At 38.7% G+C, this 24,689-nt stretch overlaps 1 protein-coding gene across 1 annotated transcript in view; it reads left to right on the top strand.

The window, feature by feature from the left end:
- The window catches only part of ACOT12 (acyl-CoA thioesterase 12), a 75,246-nt gene extending 51,772 nt beyond the window's left edge, over positions 1-23,474 (top strand). The window contains exons 12-15 of the mRNA XM_036764717.1: positions 5,033-5,166; positions 9,644-9,772; positions 19,648-19,774; positions 20,410-23,474. Of these exons, the coding sequence (XP_036620612.1) occupies positions 5,033-5,166; positions 9,644-9,772; positions 19,648-19,774; positions 20,410-20,553 (534 nt within the window). The 3' untranslated portion in view covers positions 20,554-23,474. The remainder of the gene's footprint in view (positions 1-5,032; positions 5,167-9,643; positions 9,773-19,647; positions 19,775-20,409) is intronic.
- Positions 23,475-24,689: the final 1,215 nt, after the last annotated feature.

Below are 24,689 nucleotides of genomic sequence, written 5' to 3'. Positions count from 1 at the left end.
AAGCAGCAAAGTCTTTGCAGCCCAGGATCCATCCCAAGACAGCAACATCACAGACTGACCCTATAATAAAGTTTCGTTGTTTAGATTTTCACATCTTTCTTAAAGAGAGGTTCTGGAATTTTTCAGGAATACTCAAAGAAACACTGTGATTTTCTCAAGATCATTAAACTCTAATTTGGATCTACCCTCTGTGCTGAGGTGCTTTCACTATCTCTTTGCAGATGGAAGAAGTCATAGCTTCATTCATATAGTCCCAGAGGTCCTCTAGGTCCTGATCTTGGTCACCAGCCAAGAGTGACTTATTGGTATGGAAGGAATATAGGGTTAACCATAGGATGCTTTTTTCTCTTTCTCTGACTCCAGTCCATACTAATAACAGATCCTTCAGGGTTTGTTTTTTTTAAAGCAATATAAAAATTGCCTCTCGCATCATATTTAGCACCTGAAGACTCATAAGGAGCTTTGGAAAGCACAAAGTCACATCTGGCATGAAAAAGAAGGCCATAGTTAGTGTTCTTATATCATTGTACTTTTGTAAAAGGAAAAAAAACAACCATAATGGGAAGCACCACCAATGGTTAGCACATAACTATTGTCCAAGTCATTTACAGCAAATGTTGTAGGATGCAGGATACTTCTTTATATATCTCCTGCTGTTAGAATTTAGATCTGTCCTTTTTAATTCTCTTTATGATGAAACCCTAATATCTATGAAACTATGAGAAGGAAAAAAAACACTTTCTGGGTACATTTAAATTATGTATTTTTTCCTTGGAGGTATTCTCTTCCTCCTACCTTTTAATTTAATAATGCTTTCAATGAAGCTGTCTGCTAAACTCATCTTTATTTCAGACTTGGAAAATTTGCCCTAGTTCTCATTGCAGATTAGATAGTTATGAAATGTCCAAAATTTCTCATGAAGCATGGGCAATTTGCTATGAGATTGGGCAGTGTTAACTTTCACTCTCATCTGCTTCTCTGCATGGACACAAAAGAAATAATGGACCCTTTTTCTGACCTTCAGAAGCTTATACTCTAGTTGAGTAGACAGGATATCCAGAGCCATAACCAGCAACTTTGACAACTGGGTCAAGCTTAAAAAATCATCCAGGATAAGCAGCAAAAGCTGTGTCTGTAAATGAATTTTTAAAGATGAATTCAAAGAGGGGAGATCCTGCGGTACCACACAGTTAGAGGGAGACACAGATCCTGGAATATTGGGTTCTAGGCATAGAGAGCCCAGGTTCCTATTAGGCTGCTGCTGCTAAACCACGGACAGGGCTGAAGGGGAAGGGCTGTCAGTGCCCTCTACATTTCAGTACTCCGGTCCTAGACTCTGCTCAGTCTAGTAGAGACTAGATACATTAGTAGTGAGAGAATTCAATGCTAGGGACCGTGGACAGCCTCTGTAAATCTGGTACAGAATTTCTTGATCTCTGATTTTTTTTTTGAGCTTGAAAATAGATGTGTTTCCTTGGAGGCTTTGTCTCTATTCCATCTGGTGAATGTTGACTTTTCTTTTTAGTGTTTGAAGGTGAATGGGCATAAAGGGGTTGGCTTTCTTAGCAGCTTTGTTTACATCAGCACCACCCCGGCAATAGACCTGGTGCTGATGCTGGTGGATGAGGGAAACATACAATTAGGGCTTAGCAACAGTGGCTTGCTCAGTGGGATCCCTCCCCCCACCTTTGTTCCCCTGAGGAGCAGGTGACAAGACAACCTCAGGGTCAGACCTATGCAGAATGGCAGTCACTTTCTCCTCATTCTCCACAGCTTCCCCTACTCCAGATAAACAGGGATCAGGAAAAGCCTTATAAAGGGATCTTGCAGAGGTAGGAGGAGCCTGGAAGTTCTCAAGAGGATCCCCTGCTCCTCTTTTCCCCCCTGCTTGAGTCATTCTGATGCTGTAGCAGTTGGGAGAAAAGTTAAAGACAGCCATCCCACTTGCTCACCATGTATAGGGGATGTGAAGGAGGAACTCTTATGTAGGGTAAATATTGGGTACATTGTATTGGGCTTCATCTCAGTAACTTCCAGGAGCCATATTTTCATTTTTATTATTGCTTATTAAGTTCTGGTCCTTGGGGGAAACTCTATATATAACTTTTCTGAGGTGGCTTGGTCCTGTATCATCTTCTGTGGTGGACTTGGAGGAGTCAGGAATCCTGCCTCAGATACTCATTAGCTGTGGCAAGTCACTGAATCTCTCTAAACCTCAGCTTCCTCGCCTGTAAAATGGGGATGATATACCTACCTAACAGGGTTTTTTTTCTGTAGACCAAATGAGATAAAATTTGTAAACTGTTTTGCAAACCTTAAAGTGGTTATATATATACTAGCTACTAGTAGTTGTGGTAATAATAATAAACTGCTTTAGGATAAGGTAAACTGAGGAAGTAGAGGGGAGGGAAGGCAGGCAGGTGGAAGTACACTTTTTTCCCCTGTAAGTTGTTTTTAGTAGTTGTTTCTCATTTTCTCTTTTCTCTTATTGAAGATATTTATGTTTAAATAAAGGTTTTTCTCCTTCACAGCCTAGTTTTTCCATCTGCTTGATTCCTGCAGTGAAGTCTTAACCCCATGTTTGTTTATCTTCTCACAGCTTGTTGCCATGGGAATGATTTTAAGATTGGAAAATTCAACATTAACTTCAAAGCTCACAGAAATAGATGGAGAAAATGGGTGGGACAAGGGCTCACTGGTAGCTCAACACTCACATCTCTGGTTATCATCAAAATCACAGGACCAAGAAAAGTTACCATGACAAAAGGATAGATTCAGGTTTAAGTAGATGTCAAGCTTCCCCCTCCCTGCCGAAGTCCTTTTATCTGAGGGAGCCGGGGTCTAAGGGTCTAAGAACTGGCCCCTAAATGAGGCTTATTCTCAGAAACACAAAGAGCAATAGAATAGATCACTGGAACTAGAGGGGCCTTGGAGGGTTGTGGTTAGGCCAACTTCCTTGTTTTCCAGTTGAGGATAAGCAGGTCCCAGTGCTTAAATGACTTGTTGAAGCTACTTACTGGGGGTTGGTGGGGAGAGACAGGGTCTTTCTTCTCATTATCATTATCTTTTCCTCACCCCTTCTCCTACTGCAACTTCCTCATTTCCACCAAGTGAAGGCACTGTTAATTATCTTCCCTGTCTTCCAGGGGTGTAGCCCACAAACCAACCACAATTCTTCCCTCTCCCTCACCAGTCCCTATCCAGTCAGGTGCCAATTCTTGTCGATTCTTCTTCCACATCTTATATACACATGTGTATATGTATATGTATATGTATATGTATATGTATATGTATATGTATATGTATATGTATGTGTGTGTATATCTGTATGTGTGTATGTGTATGTGTGTATATATGTGTATGTGTATGTGTTTACCTGTGTTGGTAGATGGATGGATAGATGGATAGCTATTTCTTCTGTTCCCTGTTCGCTCACACACATGCCGCTGCCTGGACTTAGGAATTTATCAGTTCTACTTGCCTCAAGTTTCTCCCCTCTAAAATCCCCACAGCTACTAAATAGATATTCTTAAAATCAGTTACCCTGCTCAAAGAATTCCAGTTGTTCACTCTTGCCTATAAGATGAAATATATAATACTTATCTATATGTACCTGTCTATGGAGAGAGAGAGAGAGGCATAGACACACATATATGTATTGTGCACGTATGTGTGTGTGCATACACACACACATACACATTGTCTAGAGTCAGGTTGTGAAGGACTAAATACTAAACAGATGATAGATAGATACACATACACTCACATATATGCATAGATTACTTATACGTATATCATTATAGCCTCTTACAAGTAATGTAATCTATCTCTGCCTCTACTTATATGCAAATATCTGTATATGTCTATATATGCATCTCTATCATAGCGTATGCATAAATGTCTATGTATGCATTTGTATATCTATCTATAATCGTCTATCATCAGCTTTTAAAGCCCTTCACAACCTGGTTCCAGTCAATATTGTATAGACATATGTATATACATATACACATACATGCACAATTCACATAGATATGTCTATAGCTATCTGTTTATCTATGTATGTAGATGTTTGTCTATCTCTCTACCTCTCTCTATCTATTTGATCCTAGAGGCAAGGGCGAGCCCCTGGAGTTCCTTGAGTTAGGTTAACTATGATTTAGGAATATCAGTTTGGTGGTTGTGTATAGAGTGGATTGGAACGGGGACAAATAAATGAGACAAATAAAACTTGAGACAAATAAATCAATTATTTAAAACCCTTCACAACCTGGCTCCAGCCATTTTTTCCTGGCATATTTCACATTATGCCACCTCATGTATTTTATTTTCCACCCAAATAGTGCTCTGCCTCGGTGTGTAGCAGTGCCTTTCACATAGTAGGCACTTAATAAATGCTTATTCATTGATTTTTATGCAGACAAGTTATTCCATTTTTTAATTTAATAAAAATTCTATCAGTTTCTATTAATGAACAAAAAAATCAGTTTTGAAACTTTGGATGCAGTAAGCTGATTATTCTTTTGTCTATTTCCCTGTTCCCAGGGCATCCAACAGAGAAATCACTTAAAAGTCTAAACAACATGTGTAAATTCCTGCTGATGTATTGCAAAAACACTTTGAGTCTTGCTAAATTTGTATATATAAGCATCTAAGTAACATTTTATTATTTTCTTGAGAAAAAAAAGACCATGTCCAACATCTTGAGAAACATCAAAATGTCTGGTTGCTGAATCCTAGAGGAAAGATTAACCTCATTTTTCAGGAGGGAAACCTGACCACTGCATAGTAATTGGAGGAAGGAGGACTGTAGCAGCCTATGTTGCCTGTAGACTCCTGGGGCCAAAACCTTGTTCAGCCAGATTATTTGAAGTGAGGCAACTACCCCTCTTTTGCCTCATGGTGTTTTGTTTTGTTTTGTTTTGTTCCTAACCATTTAGGAAGATGCTTTAACCATATGCAATGTTTTCTCTTGATTTGAGCACTGATCACTAGATCCATAATTAATTTTTTTAATGCTACTCTCTTTCAGGTCAAAATGTATACTTTGGAGGAAAGTGATTCTCTGTCACTCTGGGTAGAAAAGGATGTAAAGAGTCCAGCTAACTTAGCTTTTGGCCTCCTGTCTGACTTAATGAAGCGGCCTCAGTGGGACCCCCATTACTCGTAAGAACAAAACATTTTACCAAATTCTATCTGACACTCTTTAAAAAAATCAACTTATCCTTCACAGCACATACACGGGCAGAGGTGAGAACCTGACTCTATCCCCTAATACATAGTTCTCTGTCTAGTTGACAAATATTTAATAATGGCCTACTTTAAGTAGAACTCTGTAGTAGCTAGAGTTTAGGGTAGATGTAAAAAACAAAAGATGGTTCCCTGCCCTCATGGAGATTATAACCTAATTGCCCTTATTCTATTCCCAAGTGATCTTGGCATCATTCTTACTTCCCTACTCAAGAAGGTTATGATTATGGTAAAAAATCATTCTCCCTCCTCCTTCCCCTAACTCATGGAAACATGAAGAAGATGGAGATAGATGTTTGAATAAACAGAACCATGACACATATCTCCTCCTGTCCTCATTGACAACTACTCATCTGATTAATGTCAGCACTACTGTCACCCCATGACCAGGTTGTCTATAGTTTAGCACCTGATGTGATCCTAGGGACTTGAAGCACCTCACTGATCCTCCCCACCGAGACACACCAGACTATATAGTTGGGTACCCTGTGAACTATACTAACTGTGAGTACTTGCATGTAAAGTCATGCATTTTCCACACTGGAAATTGATGGCCCTAGAGTATAGGTTCTAACCCTTCCTTTTGCACTATAGCATCATTTAGATATACATTAAATTTAGAGCCAGAAGGCCCCTTAGGAATCATCTAATCCAGCCACCTCATTTTATAGATATGGAAACTCAGGCTGAAGCTGACTAAGTAAGGTAACACAAGTAGAAAGAAAATAGTAGAACCAAGATTAAAACCCAGGTTCTCTGACTATGAATTTGTGAATTTAGTGCCTTTTCTACTCCACCATGCTGCCTTCACAGAAATCTTGTTTAAATGTAAATATGGTAATGTGTGCTTCCTTATTGGTTGGCAGGGATGTTATTAGTGTTACATTAAATATTACCACTTATTTCCTAATCTTCATAAGTTAGAACTCCAATCTTTAAAAATTCTAAAATTCACTGTAATTAACACCATATAATAGACAATTTAATACAATTAAAATGAAACTTCTCTAGGGTTGTGTGTTACATTTGCATGACTGCCAGAATAATACATCATGGTTAATGTCATCATAATGACCCACTCTGGGAAAAGGGAATGCTTTCCTCACAATTCCCTTATGAAGGCATTTATGTAGGAATCTATCCAAGTTCTCCAATAATAATACCAGAAATTCTGTCTCCACTCATCTCCTAATTACTCATACCAGAAAGCACCACTGTTCACTAGATATGCTATGGTGAAGGCTGGTTTAGTTAGGGTATCATCTTTTTTAATGGAGTGCCTGACAAGGCTAGCCACTCTCTAAGCATCTCAGAACTTATCAGGATGACCAAAGTGATCTATAGAAGTGCCTGAAGCTTGAACTCACATCATCCTCTGCTCAAAATCTGCTTGCTCCTTTATATGGGCTCCAAGACCCATTCTAGATCTACATTTACAGTCCTTTGGTCCCTCTGACTGCCATCTTTTTTACTGGTTGTTACTGACTCTTTATCACATTCCCCTCAGCAGTATACCAAATTTTTCCCCTTCTCTTCAAGCTCCCAAAGCCACCTTCACCTATCAAATTCTCAGCCTATGACCTTGCCTCCTACTTCACTGAGATCAAGGCTATTGGATAGGAATACTCTCAGTTTTGCTCCTCTACATCCCATAAATCTAGTGTCTTCACCCATCTTCTCTTTCCCTCCTGTCTCATTGGAAGAAGGGATCTTCTACCTGTGCCCTTGATTTCTTCCCTTTCCACCTCCTTTGGAAGCTTTCTTCTTCCATCATTGCCTCTCCTGCATAATTTTTTAAAAAATAAATTTTTATTCATGTGTTTTGTCTTGACCATTCAAATCTCCCCCATATCCCACTTCTCCCCATCTCAGAGAGTCGTCTCATAGAACAAAGAATTCTTTTTAAAAGAAAAAAAAGAGAAAAAACCCAGCAAAACTGATCAACACATTAAAAAATCTGACAAATATTTTCAATGTTCTACATGCATGGATCCCTTCCCCCTCCCCTCTAAAAAGGAGTTGGGGGAGATATCTTCTCAGATCTCTTCTTTTGAATCATGCCTGTCCTATTTAATTGTATAATATTCATTTTTAAAATAAAATTTTATTGATATCTTTTGTTTTTTATACCACTAGAATTTCTCCCATGACACCTTTCCCTCATCCCTCCCCAAAAGCCATCTCATATAACAAATAACATTTTTGAAAACTGATAAAAAAGGAAATACTGTTTAATACATTTTTTAAAAAAAATCCAAGATATATGCAATGTAACAACCTCATAGACATCTCACCTCTGCCAAGGACAGAAATGAGGATGCATCTCATTTCTTTTCTTTAGGAGCATGTTTGTTCTCTCTAATTTTGCAACCTTCACTTTTGATTGTTTTGTGGTGGTCCTTTCCATTTACATTGTTGTGATCATTGTGTATATTATTTGTATTATCTCTGCTTACTTCACTCTACATCCGATAATGCAATGCTTACCATGTTTTTCTGTATTCATAGTTTTCATTACATTCATGTAGCACAATTTTGCAGACAATCTATACTTTGCCCCAATCTACTTTGTTTCCAGATCTTTGCTACACAAAAAAAAAACCAAAACAAAACAAAAAACCCAGCATGCTGCTATAAATATTTTGGTGTATATCTTTTTTATCACTGACCTCCTGGGGGCATTTGCCTAGAAGTGGATTCTTTGGGTCAAAGTGTATGGGCATTTTAGCCACTTGATTTTCATAATTCCAAATTGCATTGTTACTAATTCACAGCTCCACGAGCAATGCACCAGTATTTCTATCTTGTCTCCATCTGCTCCAAAATTGATTATTCCTATCTTTGACTTTCCTACCTTGATAATTTTCTGGTTTTCTGGTGAAACTTGGGGTAATTTTGATTTCAGTTTTCCATATTATTAGTGATTTGGAGCATGTTGCATATGGTTGGTAATGATTTTCAATTCTTTTAAGAAATGTTTGTTCATATCATTTAACTGTTATCTATGGGGAAGATGACTTTTGGTTTTATAAATTTGTTAGATGTCTATATATCTTGGATACCAACCCCTTATCTTAGAAATTTGATAGATTTTTTTTCACATTTGACTGCTTTGCTTATTATCCTAGATTCAGTAATTTTATTTGTGCTTTTCAGTGTCATGTAATGTAAATGATCTGTTTTATCTTATGGAATTGCCTCTATCCTTTGTTATGTCAAGAACATACTTCCTCCCCACAGCTATGAAAGGCATATAACCTGCTTCTTTTTTAATTTTTACTCTCTGATCTTTAATATTCAGGTCTCCTGCATCTTTAATTTCTCCTCCACTGGTTATTTCCCTTCTGCCTAGAAATATGCTCATATCTCCCAGTCCTTAAAAAAAATTCTTCCCTTGATGCTTCCAGCATCTTGAACTGTTACTGATCTATTTTTCTTCTCCCTTTAACAGCCAGACTTCTTGAAAGGATAGTAGACTCACTGTCTCCATTACCTCATTACCACAATTAGTCTTCTGGAGCTTGTGACTGGTTATCTCATTGCTCACAGTTCTTTGGTTTTCCAAAGTTGTTTATCCTTGTAATCATATAAATTGTTCACTTTCTGCTCACTTCCCTCTACATCAGTTTATACAAGTCTTCCCTAGTTTCCTTAATTCATCACTTCTATTATTTCTTATGGAGCAACAATATTCTAATTTATCTTCTTTTAAAATAATTTTTTGTTCCTATCTCTTTTCTGCTCTAAACCATTTAGTGGTTCCTTGTCTCTTATAAAGTAAAATATAAGCTCAGCTCAGCATTCAAGGCTCCCCATAATCTAACCACAGTCTACCTTGTCAGCCTTATTTCAGCCTTGTACTTTCCTACAAGTGTCATATACTGTAGCCAAACTGGACGACTTGCTATTCCCTGAACACAGCCTGTCCCATATTTTCTTGTATCATTTCTTTCACCTAAAATGCCAGCCCTAGTATCTCTTCTGCCTGTCAGAATTGTTCAAGGACCAGCTTAAATGCCATCTCCTCCACAAAACTTTCCCTAATCCATCTCCTTCTCCAGGAAAAGAAAAACTGTCCTCTTCTTCTGAACACTCTTTGTATCAATTTTCCTGGAGTATAACATTCAGTCTTATATTTGTATACATACCCAATCCATTCTCCTAGACTGTAAATTCCTTGAAAGCAGGAACTATGTTTTCTTCCCTTTTGCATGTGTATTAAGAAGGCTTCCTTTGACAGGAAGGTGAAATGAGTTTTGCAGGTGAACATAGATGCTTATAGTTATATAGCAAACAACTTTGCAAAAAATATTTTAACTGAGTAATATTTCTTGTCTACACCTTCTGATTATGATCAAAAAGTGTTTATTTTCTCTGTTCCGTGTACTTACAGGTCTTGTAAGGTCATAGACTGGGTGAGCAACGATGATACAATATATTATATCACCTGTCCAAAAATTAATACCAGTAAACCCATAGATTTGGTTGTCCTTGTATCACGAAGAAGGCCTGACAAGGATAGGTGAGTATGTGAAGTTACTAGATTATAAACTCCATGGGAGCAGGGAATGTGTGTTATTCGACTTGGTCTGCCTCAGCACCTAGGACAGCTACTTACACAGAGAAGACACTGAATTTGTGTTGAGTTGAATTAATTTCAGGACAGAGTTTAGAATCAGTTCCTGGTAGTTAAAGTACTTGTATTTTAACCCTTCAATGATCTGCAATTTCTTCTAATAATGTGGGGCATAACCCCTTTATGCCTTAGTAAACAATCTTCATAAGTTGTGGCTAAAAAGTACATCACCATGAAGACAACCTGCTGATGAACTATTTCTCTAAACACTGGGAGGCTGGTCCTCAGATGACACACATAAAATCTGTCTCTAGCCCTGTACTTATAGCCTCCGGAGCTTGGTAAATGGTACCAGAATTTGTATTCTCTGGCCATAGCCTTAGGGAACCCCACGTTACCTCCATGCCATGATGAAAGATCAGAGCAGGATCTTGTTGAATTAGAGTAGAGACCTATATAGTCACTTCCTCTCTTAATCAAAGACCTCCTGAAAGGTACTCCAGGTTCAAGTCATGCTTTGTATCAGTATCTATACAAAACCATAGCCCATAAGCCCACAGTGGCAACTCTGTTATCATACCAATGAGAGGATGCACTAGTTCAAAGAAAAAAAATTAAATTAAGTAGCACAGCAAAATACGTAAAATCAAGCATTTATTAGGCACTTGCCATGTGCCAGGCATTGCAATAAATGCTGCAAATATAGATACAAGCATATAGAAAAACAGTCCTTGCCCTCAAGGAGCTTATATTCCAATGAGAAAAGAACATATAAAAGGGAACTGAAAAGCAAACCAAAAGGAAGTATTCACACAAGGGTATGGTGGCAAAGTTCATAAATTCAGAAGTATAGTCAGAAGAGGGGTGAAGGTCAGGTGGCCTGAACTCTTCCCCATTATGGAAGTCTTGGAAAGAACTCATCAATGAGAGAAGTAGGAGTGAGGGCTCAAACATACAGGGCTGCCCGAGGTGCTCAGCACTTCCAAGTCCAGCCAGATCTAGGTTAACATGTAATTGGGAAATATTTAACAAAAGAAATAAAAACACAATAAAACAGATAATATTACATTTCAAAACTGTCACTATGCATCAGAGATCCTTATGTACAGCTTAGTGATGCCCATTTCTATTTGAGTTTGACATCATTGTTCAAGGGTAAGAAGGATGGATGCTGGGGAAGATGGATATTCCAGGATGAGGAAGCCTCAGCAGGTTAAGGAAGGTTTAAGAGGAGACTGCAGCTGAGGCATAGTGACAAAATCCAGAAAGTCAGAAGCAGAACCAGGTGGGAAATTTCTCTCTTCAAACACACACAAGTGTATGTTCTCCCACAGGTTCCCACCTCAGGGAATACCCATAGAAAGGACATGTGTAAGGAGCCCACATGAAGAGCAAACAAGTGTCATATGTAGGATAAGGAAATATATAGATAGCACTGATTTTGAATGATGCTCATGGAATTCTTTCTAAATGTGGCTCCATGTTGTAGTGTTCAAAACTTCTCTGTATCATTCAACATTGATTCCTCCTTAGAAACCTTCCTTAGAAGTCCATTGAAACCTCCTTTGGGAAATAGACAAGCATGTAACTAGAGCAACTTATGCTCCTGGGGCTGCATGCCGGCTAAAACCCTTCTATAGTTATGCTTCCCACAGAACCGCTGCTGTCACTGCTGGCTGGTGATTACACCGAGATGCCAGCATTTTTCCCTGCTGCTGTTGCAAACTGCAAACATCTCCTGCTTGTCTAGTTTCTGCACTGTGCTGCCAGGGGCTGGTGTCTCTTCTGGGAGGCTTTCCTGGTGGGTCTTACCTGCTGCTGGCTGCTATTTGTTTGCTGAATTGCAGCTGCTACGTGGCCTTTTCCCTCTATGAGAGTAATTTCAGATTGTTTAGGTCATAGCCCCAGAGTCTATTTCAGCTCTGGGAGATTGTTTCCACAATCCTGCTAGCAGCTTCTTTGGGGGTGTAAGATCCACCCACAGCCAGCACCCAGAAAGCCGCTGGCAAGCTGGGAAAGCACAGGTTCTTTTGATCTGCTTAACTGAGGAAAGCAAGGTGAAGGGATTGACAAGCTTACTTTAATTCAGCATAATTAAGCATTCCCTTAGTTCAGGGGAAAAAGCCAGTACCCTGAACTTCAGAGCAAATTACAAACAAAGTACAAACATCAACAGACAGACCCAATACAGATTCATAGTTACTAACATCTAGGTTCAGCCCGGGAGCTCAGAACAAGGGCTGGCCCAGAGTCACATGCCACCACTGCTGTAAGGAGGAGCTCCAAAGAACAGACAGCCAACCCCTGGTTTTTATATCTTTTTCAGCGTCAGGGGTGAGTCACACATGCGACTCACCCACATGACCTAAAATGGTCACAAAGAGGCGAACTTAAACCTCTGCTCTCCCAGACATGTAAACTAGGCCCTTCCTGGAGTTAGCCCCACCTTGGGTCCCACCTTAGTTGCCAATCCACACCCACATAGGTTTTATACCTAATAGGAGTTTGGGCCTGGGGCTTAGTTAGCACTTAGTAAGATTCAATGAAATACACTGAATTACTCAAAGCAAACAAAAGCCAAACTCTTCAAGGGCACTTGTTGAACTAAGCGCTAAGGAGCCCATTTTTGCTTACCAACACAGAAAGATCAAGTTCCCCAGTCAGCCAAAGAAGCCCTCGGGTAATGTTTGTGTTTTTAAATGCTTTTCTTCACTCCCTTTTGTAGGCAAGAGGAGAAAATCTCTACTCCTTTCAACTCCCATCAAGCAAATCACCTCAGGAGAGTCATCTAACTTGACTGAAAGTGATGGGGCTGAAGCCTTTTGCTATTTTTCTACTAGAAAGGAAGTCCCAGCTCTCCTTCCATTTATATATATCTATATATCTATATCTATATATGTATACACAGACATACGCACATATACCTATATACACACATATGTATATGTGTGTGTACATGTATGTGTATATGTGCATATGTACATATACATATATACACACATACATGCATATGTACATATACACACAGAAATATGTGTGTGTATATGATGGATCAATCTATCTATTTGTCTCTCTATTTATGAATACTGATTTTCAATGGTGCCCAATGGAATTCTTTCCAGTTGGGGCTCATTGCATAAATCCCTTGTTGTACTGTTCAAAACTTCTCTGCATCGTTCATCACTGATTCCTCCTCCTTCCCCTCTCTCTCAGTAGAAGAGGTGTTACTACTCAATGACAAGTTTAATCCCTTTGTCTATACCCTTGAGCCTCTCCCTTCCTTCTCCAGGATCTTACTCCAGCTGTTACTCTCATGCATCATCAATATCTCTCTGCTGATTCATTCCCATCTGCCAACAAACATTCTCATATCTCCTTACCTTCCCTGGACCCTTCTTTCCCATACAGCCACAATTCCATTTATCTCTTTCCTTTCATGACCAATTTTGTTGAGGAAAATAAAAAACCTACACCAGATGCCTCTACTTCAGTAGTTCTCAAAGGTTCATGGCAGTTACCTCAGTGTGTGACAGGAATTGAGTAGTAATTGAATGCACAAGGGAGTGTCTAGATATTCTGGTAGTGTGCCACAGTTCTTCATGGCAAAGAATAATACTGTGCAATGAGAGGAAAAAAAAAACTTCTCCCTCTACTTCCTCACCACCCACTCTCTTCTAACTCTGCATTCTGGATCCTAATCCCACTGCTCTCTCAAAAGTCACCAATAACCCCTGAAACCTCTTATCCAATGTGTTTTTTTTTTCATCCCCATCCTACTTAATCTATTTGTAGAATCTGACACAGTTAACCGGTTCCTCCTGGATATTCCTTCCTTGGCTTCTGAGATAACATCATACTCTTCATTTTTCTCTTCCCTCTCTTACCTGTTTCTTCTCTGTCCCCTTTACTGGCACCACATTGTCTTGCTGATGCCTTAAGGTGGCCATTACCCAAGGGGCTATCCCCAATTCTCTTCTCTTTCTTTACACTGCACGTTGACAAAGCATTCACTGGCATAGTTTCCTTTTATCTCCTCTAACCTATGACCTCCAAATCTATATAATCCTAACATCTGTCTGCTGTGCTCCAGACTTGTAGCTGCAGCTATCTCCAGAGCATTTTCATCTGATTTTCCACCAGTGCCTCACACTTACAATGGCTAAAAACTTCTGCTCTTCCTTCCTCACCCTTTCTGTAACTGGAGCCATCACTCACCCAGGCTCCCAGGTTCAAATGTTTTTGTTATGCTTGACTCATTCTTCTCCCTCATATGTATTCCCTCCTTTCTTTTCTATTAACACTATCTCAACGCAGGCCTTCATTTCTACAACATCCTGAAAAGTGAAGCATGACCCTAAAGTAAACATCTGTTCTGCATACTTTTTTTTAAAAAAAATTATTTTTATTTCTTATTTCCCAATTACATGTAAAAAACCCCCAATCATTTCAAAAATTTTTGAGTTCCTTCCTTCCTGCCCCTCCCCCTCCTTGGGAAAGTAAACAATTTGGTATCAGCCATACATGTGAAGTCATGCAAAACATATGTCCACATTAGCCATGTTGCAAAAGAAAATACAAAAAAATAATAAAAATGAAGTTTTAAAAAATGTAGTTTAATGATCATTCAGTGTTCAGCAGCTTTCTCTCTAGAGGTGGATAGCATTTTTTATCATTGGTGCTTTGGGTTTGGCTTGGATCATTGTCTTGATCAGAGTAGCTAAGTCTTTACAGTTGATCATCCTTAAAATGTTGCTGTTACCGTGTACAGTGTTTTTCTGGTTCTCCTCATTTCACTTTACATGAGTTAATGTCAGTCTGCCCAGGTTTTTCTGAAACCATTCTACTTGTCATTTCTTAGAGCGCAGTAGTATTCCATCACAATCATATGCCATGACTCGTTCAGCCATTCCCCAGCTGGTGGGAATCCCTTCAATTTCTAACTCTTTCCCAATACAAGAGCTGCTATAAATATTTTTGTACAAAGAGGTCCTTTTCCCCTTTTCTTTGATCTCCTTGGGATACAGACCTACTAGTGGGTGATATTTCTGGGTCAAAGGGTATGCAGTTTCATGGACCTTTAGATATAGTTCCAAATTGTTCTTTCTGAATGGTCGGATTAGTTCACAATTCCACCAATAGTTCATTAGTGTCCCAATTTTTCCACTTCCCCTCCAGCATTTGTCATTTTCCTTTTCTGTCACGTTAGCCAGTCTGTTAGGTATCAGATGGTGTCTCCGAGATGCTTTAATTTGCATTTCTCTAATCAGTAGTGATTTCGAGAATTTTCTCATGTGATTATTGATAGTTGTGCTTTCTTCTTCTGAAAACTGCGCGATCATATCTTTTGACCATTTGTCAATTGAAGAATGACTCTCGTTTTTATAAATTTGGCTCTGTTCTCTATGTATTTGAGAAATGAGGCCTTTATCAGAGAAACCTGCTATAAATTCCCCTCCCCCACTGTTTCCTATTTTCCTTTTAATTTTGGCTGCCTTAGTTTTGTTTGTGCAAAAAGCCTTTTAATTTCATGTAATCAACATTATCTATTTTACTTCCCACAATCCTCTCTATCTCTTGTTTGGTCATAAACTCTTCCCTTATCCATTGATCTGACATGTCCATGCTTCCCTAATTTGCTTATGATATCACCCTTTATGTCTAAATCATTTATCTATTTTGACCTCATCTTGGTATACAGTGTGAGATGTCAATCTATGCCAGTTTCTACCAAATTGCTTTCTAGTTTTCCCAGAACTTTTTGTCAAATGTTGAGTTATTACTCCCAAAGCTTGGATCTTAGGGTTTACTAAACGCTAGATAACTATGGTCATTTACTACTGTGTACTTCATACTTAATCTACTCCACTGATCCACCACTCCATTTCTTAATAGGTAACATATTGTTTTGATGATTACTGCTTTGTAACATAGCTTGAGATCTAGGCTGCCTTCCTTCACATTAAAAAAAATATTTTTTGAGGGGAGAAGGCAGGGTAATTGGGGTTAAGTGACTTGCCCAAGGTCACACAGCTAGTAAGCGTGTCAAGTGTCTGAGGCCAGATTTGAATGCAGGTCCTCCTGACTCCAGGGCTGGTACCCTACTCACTGCGCCACCTCCCTGCCCCCTTCATATTTTTTTTTATTTATCCTGTTGATATTCTTGACCTTTTATTCTTCCAGATGAATTTTGTTACTATTTTTCTAGCTCTCTAAAATAATTCTTTGGGTAGTGTGACTGGCATGTCACTGAATAAGTAAATTAACTTAGGGAGGATTTTCACTTTTATTATATTGGCTTGGACTACCAATGAGCAATGAATATTTCTCTAATTGTTTAGATCAGTCTTTATTTGTGTAAAGTGTTTTATAATTGTGCTCATATAGTTCCTGGGTTTGTCTTAGCAGGTAGACGACTGCCAAGTATTTTATATTGTCTGTAGATATTTTAAATGGAATTTCTTTTCCTATCTCTTCCTCCTGGGTTTTGTTGGTAGTATATATAAATGCTGATAATTTATGTGGGTTTATTTTTATATAGTGTGACTTTGCTGAAGTTGTTAATTATTTCAGCTGGTATTTTAGTTGATTCTCTAAGGTTCTCTAAGTGTACCATCATATCATCTGCAAAGAGTGATAGTTTTGCTTCCTCATTGCCTATTTTTGTTCCTTCAATTTCTTTTTCTTGTCTTATTGTTTGTAGTACAGTATTGAATAGCAGCAGTAATAACGGGCATCCTTGCTTCATTCCTGATCTTATTGGAAAGGCTTTAAGTTTATCTCCACTACAGATAATGCTTGTTCTTGGTTTAGAGAGAGACTACTTATCATTTTAAAAAAGGCTCTGTTCATTCCTATGCTTTCTGGTGTTTTTAATAGCAACGGGTATTGTAATTTGTTGAGGACTTTTTCTTCATGTATTGATATAATCATGTGATTTTTGTTGTTACTGTTATTGATATGGTCAATTATGCTGATAGTTTTCCTAATATTGAACCAGCTGTGCGTTCCTGCTTTAAATCCCACTTTCCACCTCTCTACCGTGTACGGAAGAGAAGAATGAAGAAGAGGAAATGGGCTGAGGTTGTAGAATGGAATGTTTATGTTAGAGGAATTTCTTGTTAGAGTCACTAATTACAGGCACATCTCTGAAAAAAGTTGTAAAAATCTTTTGCCCTAGATGCCTTTAAAAATAAGATAGAGTCCCATTTCTCTGGATGTTTTAAAAGACACTTCACTTGAGCCAAAGCAATGGATTGTAAAAATCTTTTCTCAGCCGAGTTATTCAGTTAGTATGTTCAGATATCACCCTTCTCTAGGAGAAGGAAGCTGTCACTATTACTTGCCGATGTGTCATAGCCGAGATCCATGTGCCATTTTTTTTAGCTGTTTTGGTGCCAAGGCCCTGCATAAACCAGGTTCTGAACCTTACAGGATGAACTTTATCATAACCCATCCCTGGAGGGCATTGCTGTAAATAAAGGTTTCTTACATCTATTATCAGAGTTGCTTTTTCCTACAGTAACAGACATAGAAGGCAGATGAGTCATTTATTGGCCTTTCTGTGGTAGCTACGAACTCCACATAAAATTCTTTGTCTTGTTGTAAGACAATACTAGACAAGAGCTCTCCAGGTGTTCATGTGATCAGTACTTTTTTACTTTTTGCCTATATGTATTATAGTTGTGCTTTTGTCCCCCCTCTATAGATGGGAGCTACCTCATGCATGTTTTAAATGGAGGTGTGGCTTTTATAAAAGAAGTCTGTGATGGGGGCAGAAATTTATCAACAAGAAACAAAATAACAGGTCTCCTGGTGGCAGCATTTAGTCATTGAAAAAGCCTTAGATTTGAAGCTAGAGAACATGGGCTTAAGTTCTGCATCTGAGGTTTCCTGGGGGACCTTAGGCAAATCACTTAAATGCTAGGAGCCTCAGTTTCCTCATCTGTAACATGGGGCTGATAACAGAGTGATTAGAGGTAGTGCTGAATACTGGACAGGACACTGGACTCATATTTACTAGCTGTGTGACCCTGGACAAGTCACTTAGCTTTTCTGTGACTTAATTTCCTGATGTGCAAAATGAAGAAAATTAGTTCTAATGGTCTTTAAGGTATCTTTCAGCTCTAAATCAATGATTCTATGTCCTCACAAGAATGTTGTGAGACAGTCATCTGTGAACATTAGGTGGGAGATCTCATTGGTATACAAAATAGGAAGTCAGTATAACATTGTGAATAGAAGGGCAGACTTGGGTTCAAATCCTTCCTCAGACAATTAATTACTAGTTTGTGTGACCTTGGGCAAATCACAACCCTGATCTGCCTCAGTTCCTCTATGTGTAAAGTAGGAATAAAGTAGGAATAAAAAATAAGACCTACTTTACAGCATTGTTATGAAGTTCAAACAAAATGATACAAATAAAGTACAAACCTTAAGCCATTATATGAATGTTAGTAACTATAAATGGTCTGGGGACAAGGCAGTATGAACAGATAAGAAATGATGGGAGAAGAGCTAAGAAAGATGAAAACAGTGAACTAAGAGGAGGATGTGGCGGGAGCATCTTAGAGGTGACCAAGGTGGATGGCGCCAGCAGGAATGGCAAACCTGGACACTGGGGGCGTTCTGTTCGAGGGCTGCCCCAGGGATTTTGTCCATTATGGAAAGACCATCCAGAGAATAAAATGTAAAAGGGCTTTTGGACATCTGCCCAGGTGGTCATTTTGCTTCCAGTCGCCTGGGAGCCTGATGGAATATAAAACTATTTTCTTATGTCTTTCTCCAGTAAGAATGTCATTGAAGGGGGAAGGCAAGAGTACAGATTTAAAGGGGAAGAGGTGTAGTGTATAGAGAAGAGCTTGACCTGCACAGAGACAAAGCAGCAGGGATGACAGCAGACCAAGTGCTTCTTGGTCAGTGGCTGAGGCAGATGGGCAGAGGTACTCTAACATCTCTCCTGTTTTTCATTTAAACAAACACTAGAGGGGCAGCTAGATGGTGCAATGGATAGAACACCCTCCCTGGAGTTAGGAGGACCTGAATTCACTTACTGAGTCACTTACTAACTGCATGACCCTGGGCAAGTCACTTAACTCCGACTGGCTACAAAAGCAAAACTTTTCATATAAACGTTTGGGAAAATGGCAAGGCCATTTAAGAATTGCCTAGGATGCTCTTGGCTCCCCCTACATCCTTCTCTAGATTTCATCTATCTCCTGCCCTGGCTCACATTTATATGGTATACTTATGGAGTAGTGGAGCAAGCTTAATCTTAAGAGGTGGGCAAGAAAGGACAGAGAAGTTTAAAAAAAAGACAATTTAATAAAAATTAAACTGAAAATTGCCTATTTATAAACGGCAATATCTAGGTAGAAAGGTGTAAAACATTGGCAATCCCTTTCCAAAATGCTTCTTTCACTTCTATCACTATTTCATATATTTGTTGAATGTGCCCCCATGGAGATTGCTGATCTAAAATATCCAGGTCTTGATAAAAGCTACAGGTTGGGGTGAAAAGAACATTGGATTCAAACCCCGACAGTTCAAATCCTAGCTTTGAATCCAAGCTCCTTGATTTCTTGAAGTCTCAGTTTCCCTCTTTGTAAAATATGGATGATTACATTAAGCCCTCCCTTCCTACTGGGAAAGTGCTTGTAAACCCTCAAGAGGTAATAGATGACAGCTTATTTTTAAAGTTTTGCTTCTCTCTGAATAAGCCAGCCTCTTGCTGTACCATGTTTGCTTTGTAATCATTGTCTTTTCACTCAGACATAGTCTTAATTTTCTGTGACAACTGAGGAAGCTTCCTTTTCCTCCTCCAGTAACACTTACGTAGTAGCAATGAAGTCCGTCACCCTGGCATCCATCCCACCTTCTCCACAGTACAACAGAAGTGAGATCACAAGTGCGGGATTTCTGATAGAGGCTGTTGACAGCAGCTCCTGCACGGTGAGTTTGCTAGAACATCTGCTGATCTGTTTTGCTTTTGGGAGAGCAGACAAGAAAAATCTTCTAATTTGATTCTGCGATAGAGGGAAGGCAGGCTTAAAAATACATGGGAACTCTGAAAGACATAAGAACTCTGTCCAACTCAGTAAGCATCCACAATTCCAGAGGACCCACAATGATGCTTGCTATACTTCCTCCTGAGAGGCAATGGACTCAGAAGGCAGACTGAGATGTTTTTTTTGACATGAGCAATGCTGGAATTTGTTTAGTTTGACTATGCATATTTGTTTACAAAGGTTTTACTTTTACTTTTATTTTCAATGGGAGGGGGAGGTAGGAGGAAAGAAAATAGACTTTTGCTAATTGCAAAAAAATTTTAATGAAAAAATTTGGTTTCAGTGACTTATGGATTTTGGTCATGGAAAACTTATCCCTTGAAATTCATCCCAGAACTGATCCAGAAACTGACCATAAGGGGTCAGTTTATGGCCTCATCCTCACCAAAGAGATTCAAACCCCAATAAGATGTTTTATGTTAAAGAATTTCCCATTTTATGAAAGTCCAGTTAAAACACACACATATATGTTTTATACATACATATATACATATATTTTTTTCTTTCTTTTTGTAATAGGTATCATACCTGAACCAAATTTCTTCTGGTATCCTACCTTATTTTGCCGGAGATATTGGTGGCTGGTCAAAGTCCATTGAGGAAACAGCTACTTCATGTATCCAGTTCATAGAAGCAACTAGTAATGGATTTATCAACAAATAATATTTTAAATAGTCCAGCTCTCAGTGGTCTGTTTGTGGACTATCCATTTTGTGGATTACTTGCAGCAGTTTTTGATTCTGAGCCCACTTTCCCCTGGCATCCAACAGGTTTGTGGGCCAGAGAACTAATTTTTATATTAGCCTAAGTAAAATGGAATCAGGGAAATGCTGAAGGAAATCATGAAATTCATTCCAGTACTTCAGGGATCACTGATTTTGTGGGTGTGGGTCTTTCCTTCACCTACATCAATCACAACCATCCCCACCTTACCAGATGGTTTGATGAATCGCTATGGCCAAGCCCCTAGTGAGGAGCCTTTCCAACCTTAGCTGTTCTGGCCCTGGATGACAGACATCTTTCCATAGGTTCATACTGAAAGACTTTACAACTTAAAAGACTGGCGAGAGCTTGGTCTTTGCTGACACAGCCGTCAAAAACCTGGGATCACTTCAATGTCCCAGGGAGGCACCAGAGTGGATATTTAGTGGAGTGTACATTCCAAGGTCAGGTTTAAACGATTGTTTATCTGTACACTGTACTAGATCCACCATGCCCCTGCTCCAATCTGGTGGCTTGGATAACTGAGAGTTGACTGTTATGTAGTATTTTATATATTATGTAAATTGATATGGAAGCAGGAAAGGTGCTCTTAATTTTTTTTTTTTTAAGAACTAAATGGTCGTAACAGTGTGACTGGTGTACAATTTACATCTTTGGAAAACCTGAAATGAAGACTGGTTAGAAACTGAATAGTTGATTAATAGGATGACATTGTTTCATGGGAACAGCAGGTGCCTGTATGTCAGAAGCATCTGACAAGATGTATTACACTTTTAGAGCTTGAAATTAGGAGGACATTAAAACATAATGGAATTCAATCAATTTCAGTAATAGGAACTACTTACTGGTGTCATTTAATATATATTCAAGGTGGCTGATCAATTTAGTATCTATTGCTATATATACATGTAAAGTACCTGCAAAATGTGATATCGAGAGGTAAAAGAGCATTAAGTGAACTCTTCTTTCAGAACTATTACATTAGCACTTTATTCTTTGACATTCATTCTTCTACTCTAGCTATCCATGAATTGGATTGGTCCTAAAGGCAAATCAGCCTTTTGCAGGTGAGCCTCCCTCCTCTTTGGGGGCATCTCTCTGCAGTCTAAAGAACCATTTCCCTGAGTTCTCTCAAGTTCTTATGAAGTCGGGGCCGTCTTCTTCACATTCTGCCACTGTTGGCCACCCCTTCCAATCCTGCACCCCCTCACCCCTGCCCAATATAAACTTGTTCTAATTGATTTTATTATGATAAAGTCTATAGTTATCCAAAGCTGTTTTTCCTGGATTCATTAAAAAAACTGGAATAATGACTTATAAAGACTAAAATCATTGTACACATGTTAAATTCGGGAGAAAACCAAAAATTAAGAAATGACACACAGAAATACAAACCAAAAGTTACTAAAAATTTTTTTTCCAAAATTTCAACTAAGTTTTTAAGCTTAGTAATACAAGGGCAGTTAGACCACAAATTTATATTGCAGTATTTTTTTTAGCCCTCTCATACCGTCAGATGGCCCATATGACTGAGACTTCCAAATACTGTCTGCTTGCCCTTAACAACAATATGGTGTTTGGGTTTGCACCTCCTGAAGCCTTTTCAAGACTGTAAAAGTTTGGTTAGTTGTACAGTGTGAGTCCAGCTTGGTATTTCTCAGAAGTAAAGATGCTGTCAATTCTAGTCTTTAATGTAGTCCTTAGCAACAAAGGATGGCCCCCTCCTTGTGATTTTGAGGCCAAATCAGAACCCTCCCAGCCATTCAGATCCTAAGCTCCTCATATCCCAAACAGAATCTCTTCTAGTTTTCTGCCCCCCAACAGTGAAAACTGTTCCTTTATTCTTTCTAAAGGGCTTCATGTTTATACTTCCAATTGGATCCTTCTCAGGAAGGGTCAGGATGCACTTAAGCTGTGTGTCTCACTTTTTAACATCAGAAGAGGTTAATAAGCCCTTAATCTAAGGTGCCTGATGCAGGAACTTGTTGAAAATCAGAGTACACAACACCTTTCTTTTAGGGTTCTTGGGCTTATAATTATGGTAACTTTAGTCACTGATTTTAAAGAAGCCCAACAAAGATAAGTGACAGTGACCATTGAAGGGGTCATTCTAAGTGTGCTCAAGAGGCTTTGCTTCATATGGCCTTAAAACAGTATTACTACAATTTAGTAAGTCATACTAGTGGTATAATTCAACAACAGATCTAACTTTCATATGTTCTCTTCTTTTCATTGTTGCTTGCTTAAAATCTGTGCTACCCCCACCCCAAAGTCCACCATCTCAGCAGACAACACAGCTCTATAGGCAGTTTAGCTGCCCGGCAGTGATGCCCACGAAACCCAAAAGGGCAGTTGCAAAGCCTTAAATAATAGGTTATTAACTTTTAGGATTTCAGATAGCAGCAGTCCTTGATTTAATGTCTGTCCTAATTATAGGGGACTTTCCTAACCTGACACTAAAAGCTTTTCGCTTGAGGCATGTCGTTTCTGGCATTTCTCCTTGGTTCTTACAGCAACCAAATTTCCTGATCTTCTGGACACCTAATTCCTCTACACTCTGCCAAGTGGATTAGGTTGCTATGGCCTGGTATTCTTGATATGTGTTTTCTGTGGCTCCTGGATGTTGTTCTTTGATACCTGTTTGTGCCAGTACTAATGGTCTGGTTAGTGGCTTTTGTCTACTAGCTTGCTTTGCAATGCAAGCAGGGATGAAAATTATGACTTCAAAAAAACCTGATTGTTAACTAGCTATGTTATATCTCCCCAAGGATAGCAGATAAATGAATATGATGGTTTATATTTTTACATGCATTCAATGACCTTTGACCAACGAATTTTAATAAAATGAAAAAATCAGTGTATTCATGTTCATTGATGTCTATAGCCGTATTCAGATGGTTTTGTTAATAACTCTCATTGTTCCTCTCTCTGATCTCACTCAAGCGAAACAGCTCTCTCCAAGGATTACCAATGGTCTCTTAATGGTTAAATCTTGAAGGCTTTTTCTCAGTCCTCAATCCTTCTTGATCTCTCTGGAGTATCTGGTATTGACCATCCCCTTTTCCTGGATACTCTCTGGGTTTTCAAAACCTTTCTCTCTTCGGTTCCTTCACTTACCTTTCTTCATTTATCAATCGACTTTAATAGACTGCCATCCAGCACCCAGAATCATTTATAAATTCATAATAAATTTGGAAAACCTTATTGGTATATATTCCTGAAAATATACACATATACACATATATATGTGCATATATATTTTTGAAAAAGAAAGTTTTTGTGTAGGATAAATCATTGTTATAATAGTCTCTGAAACCTGAAATTGACCAGTTATAGAGCTAAAAGCATCAATCACTGAGGTATAAATAGAGTAACAGACTTTGGCAGGAAGTACAGAGACCACTATGTTAGCTAACACACAGGAGGAGCAAGTTATGAAAGCAACAAAGCTTATGGATGCTGTCCGACCCCTTTTCTCCCTAAAGTCATCATCACATTCAGCCCTTCCCCATGACATCTCCATCTCACCAGAAAAAGATCCCAAAGATTTCCCCTTTCCCCTGTTAGACTGCAAGCTCCATGAAGGCAGGCAGTCCATATTTATCTTCCCAAGTACACATAGCAGATGATTAGTAGCTTGTCAAACTGAATTAACATGCATGTACATTAAGTCTTAAGGCCGCAAAAGGATACTTTGAAAACACCCTTCTCTCCATCTCAATCTTCCTTTAGCACTTAATTATCAACCTAACTTCCTCATTATCTTTTGCCAATGAATGAATAAGACTTTTTTTGTGCAATTTTTTTATTTTACCAGAACACAAATACAGAATAAAGAAAAGAAACAAAAACATATCATAAACCTAAATATTGAAACTTAAATACAAAGTAAAAAAGAAAAAAAAGCATGTCGTGTGCATAGCAGAACATAAGAGAGGATTCAAAGTATGTAATGAATAAGACTTTTAAGCACTAAGCATGCTGAGCCATGGAGATTATATACATTCTAAAGCAAAGGCAATCCCTGTACTCCAAATTGTTTCCAAGGCTTGTCAATTTCACCTTCACAACATGTC

This window comes from Trichosurus vulpecula, chromosome 1, assembly GCF_011100635.1.
Source record: "Trichosurus vulpecula isolate mTriVul1 chromosome 1, mTriVul1.pri, whole genome shotgun sequence".
NCBI lineage: Eukaryota > Metazoa > Chordata > Mammalia > Diprotodontia > Phalangeridae > Trichosurus > Trichosurus vulpecula.
Note: the sequence above shows the minus strand (reverse complement) of the source record. Positions and strands in the feature narration are given on the sequence as shown.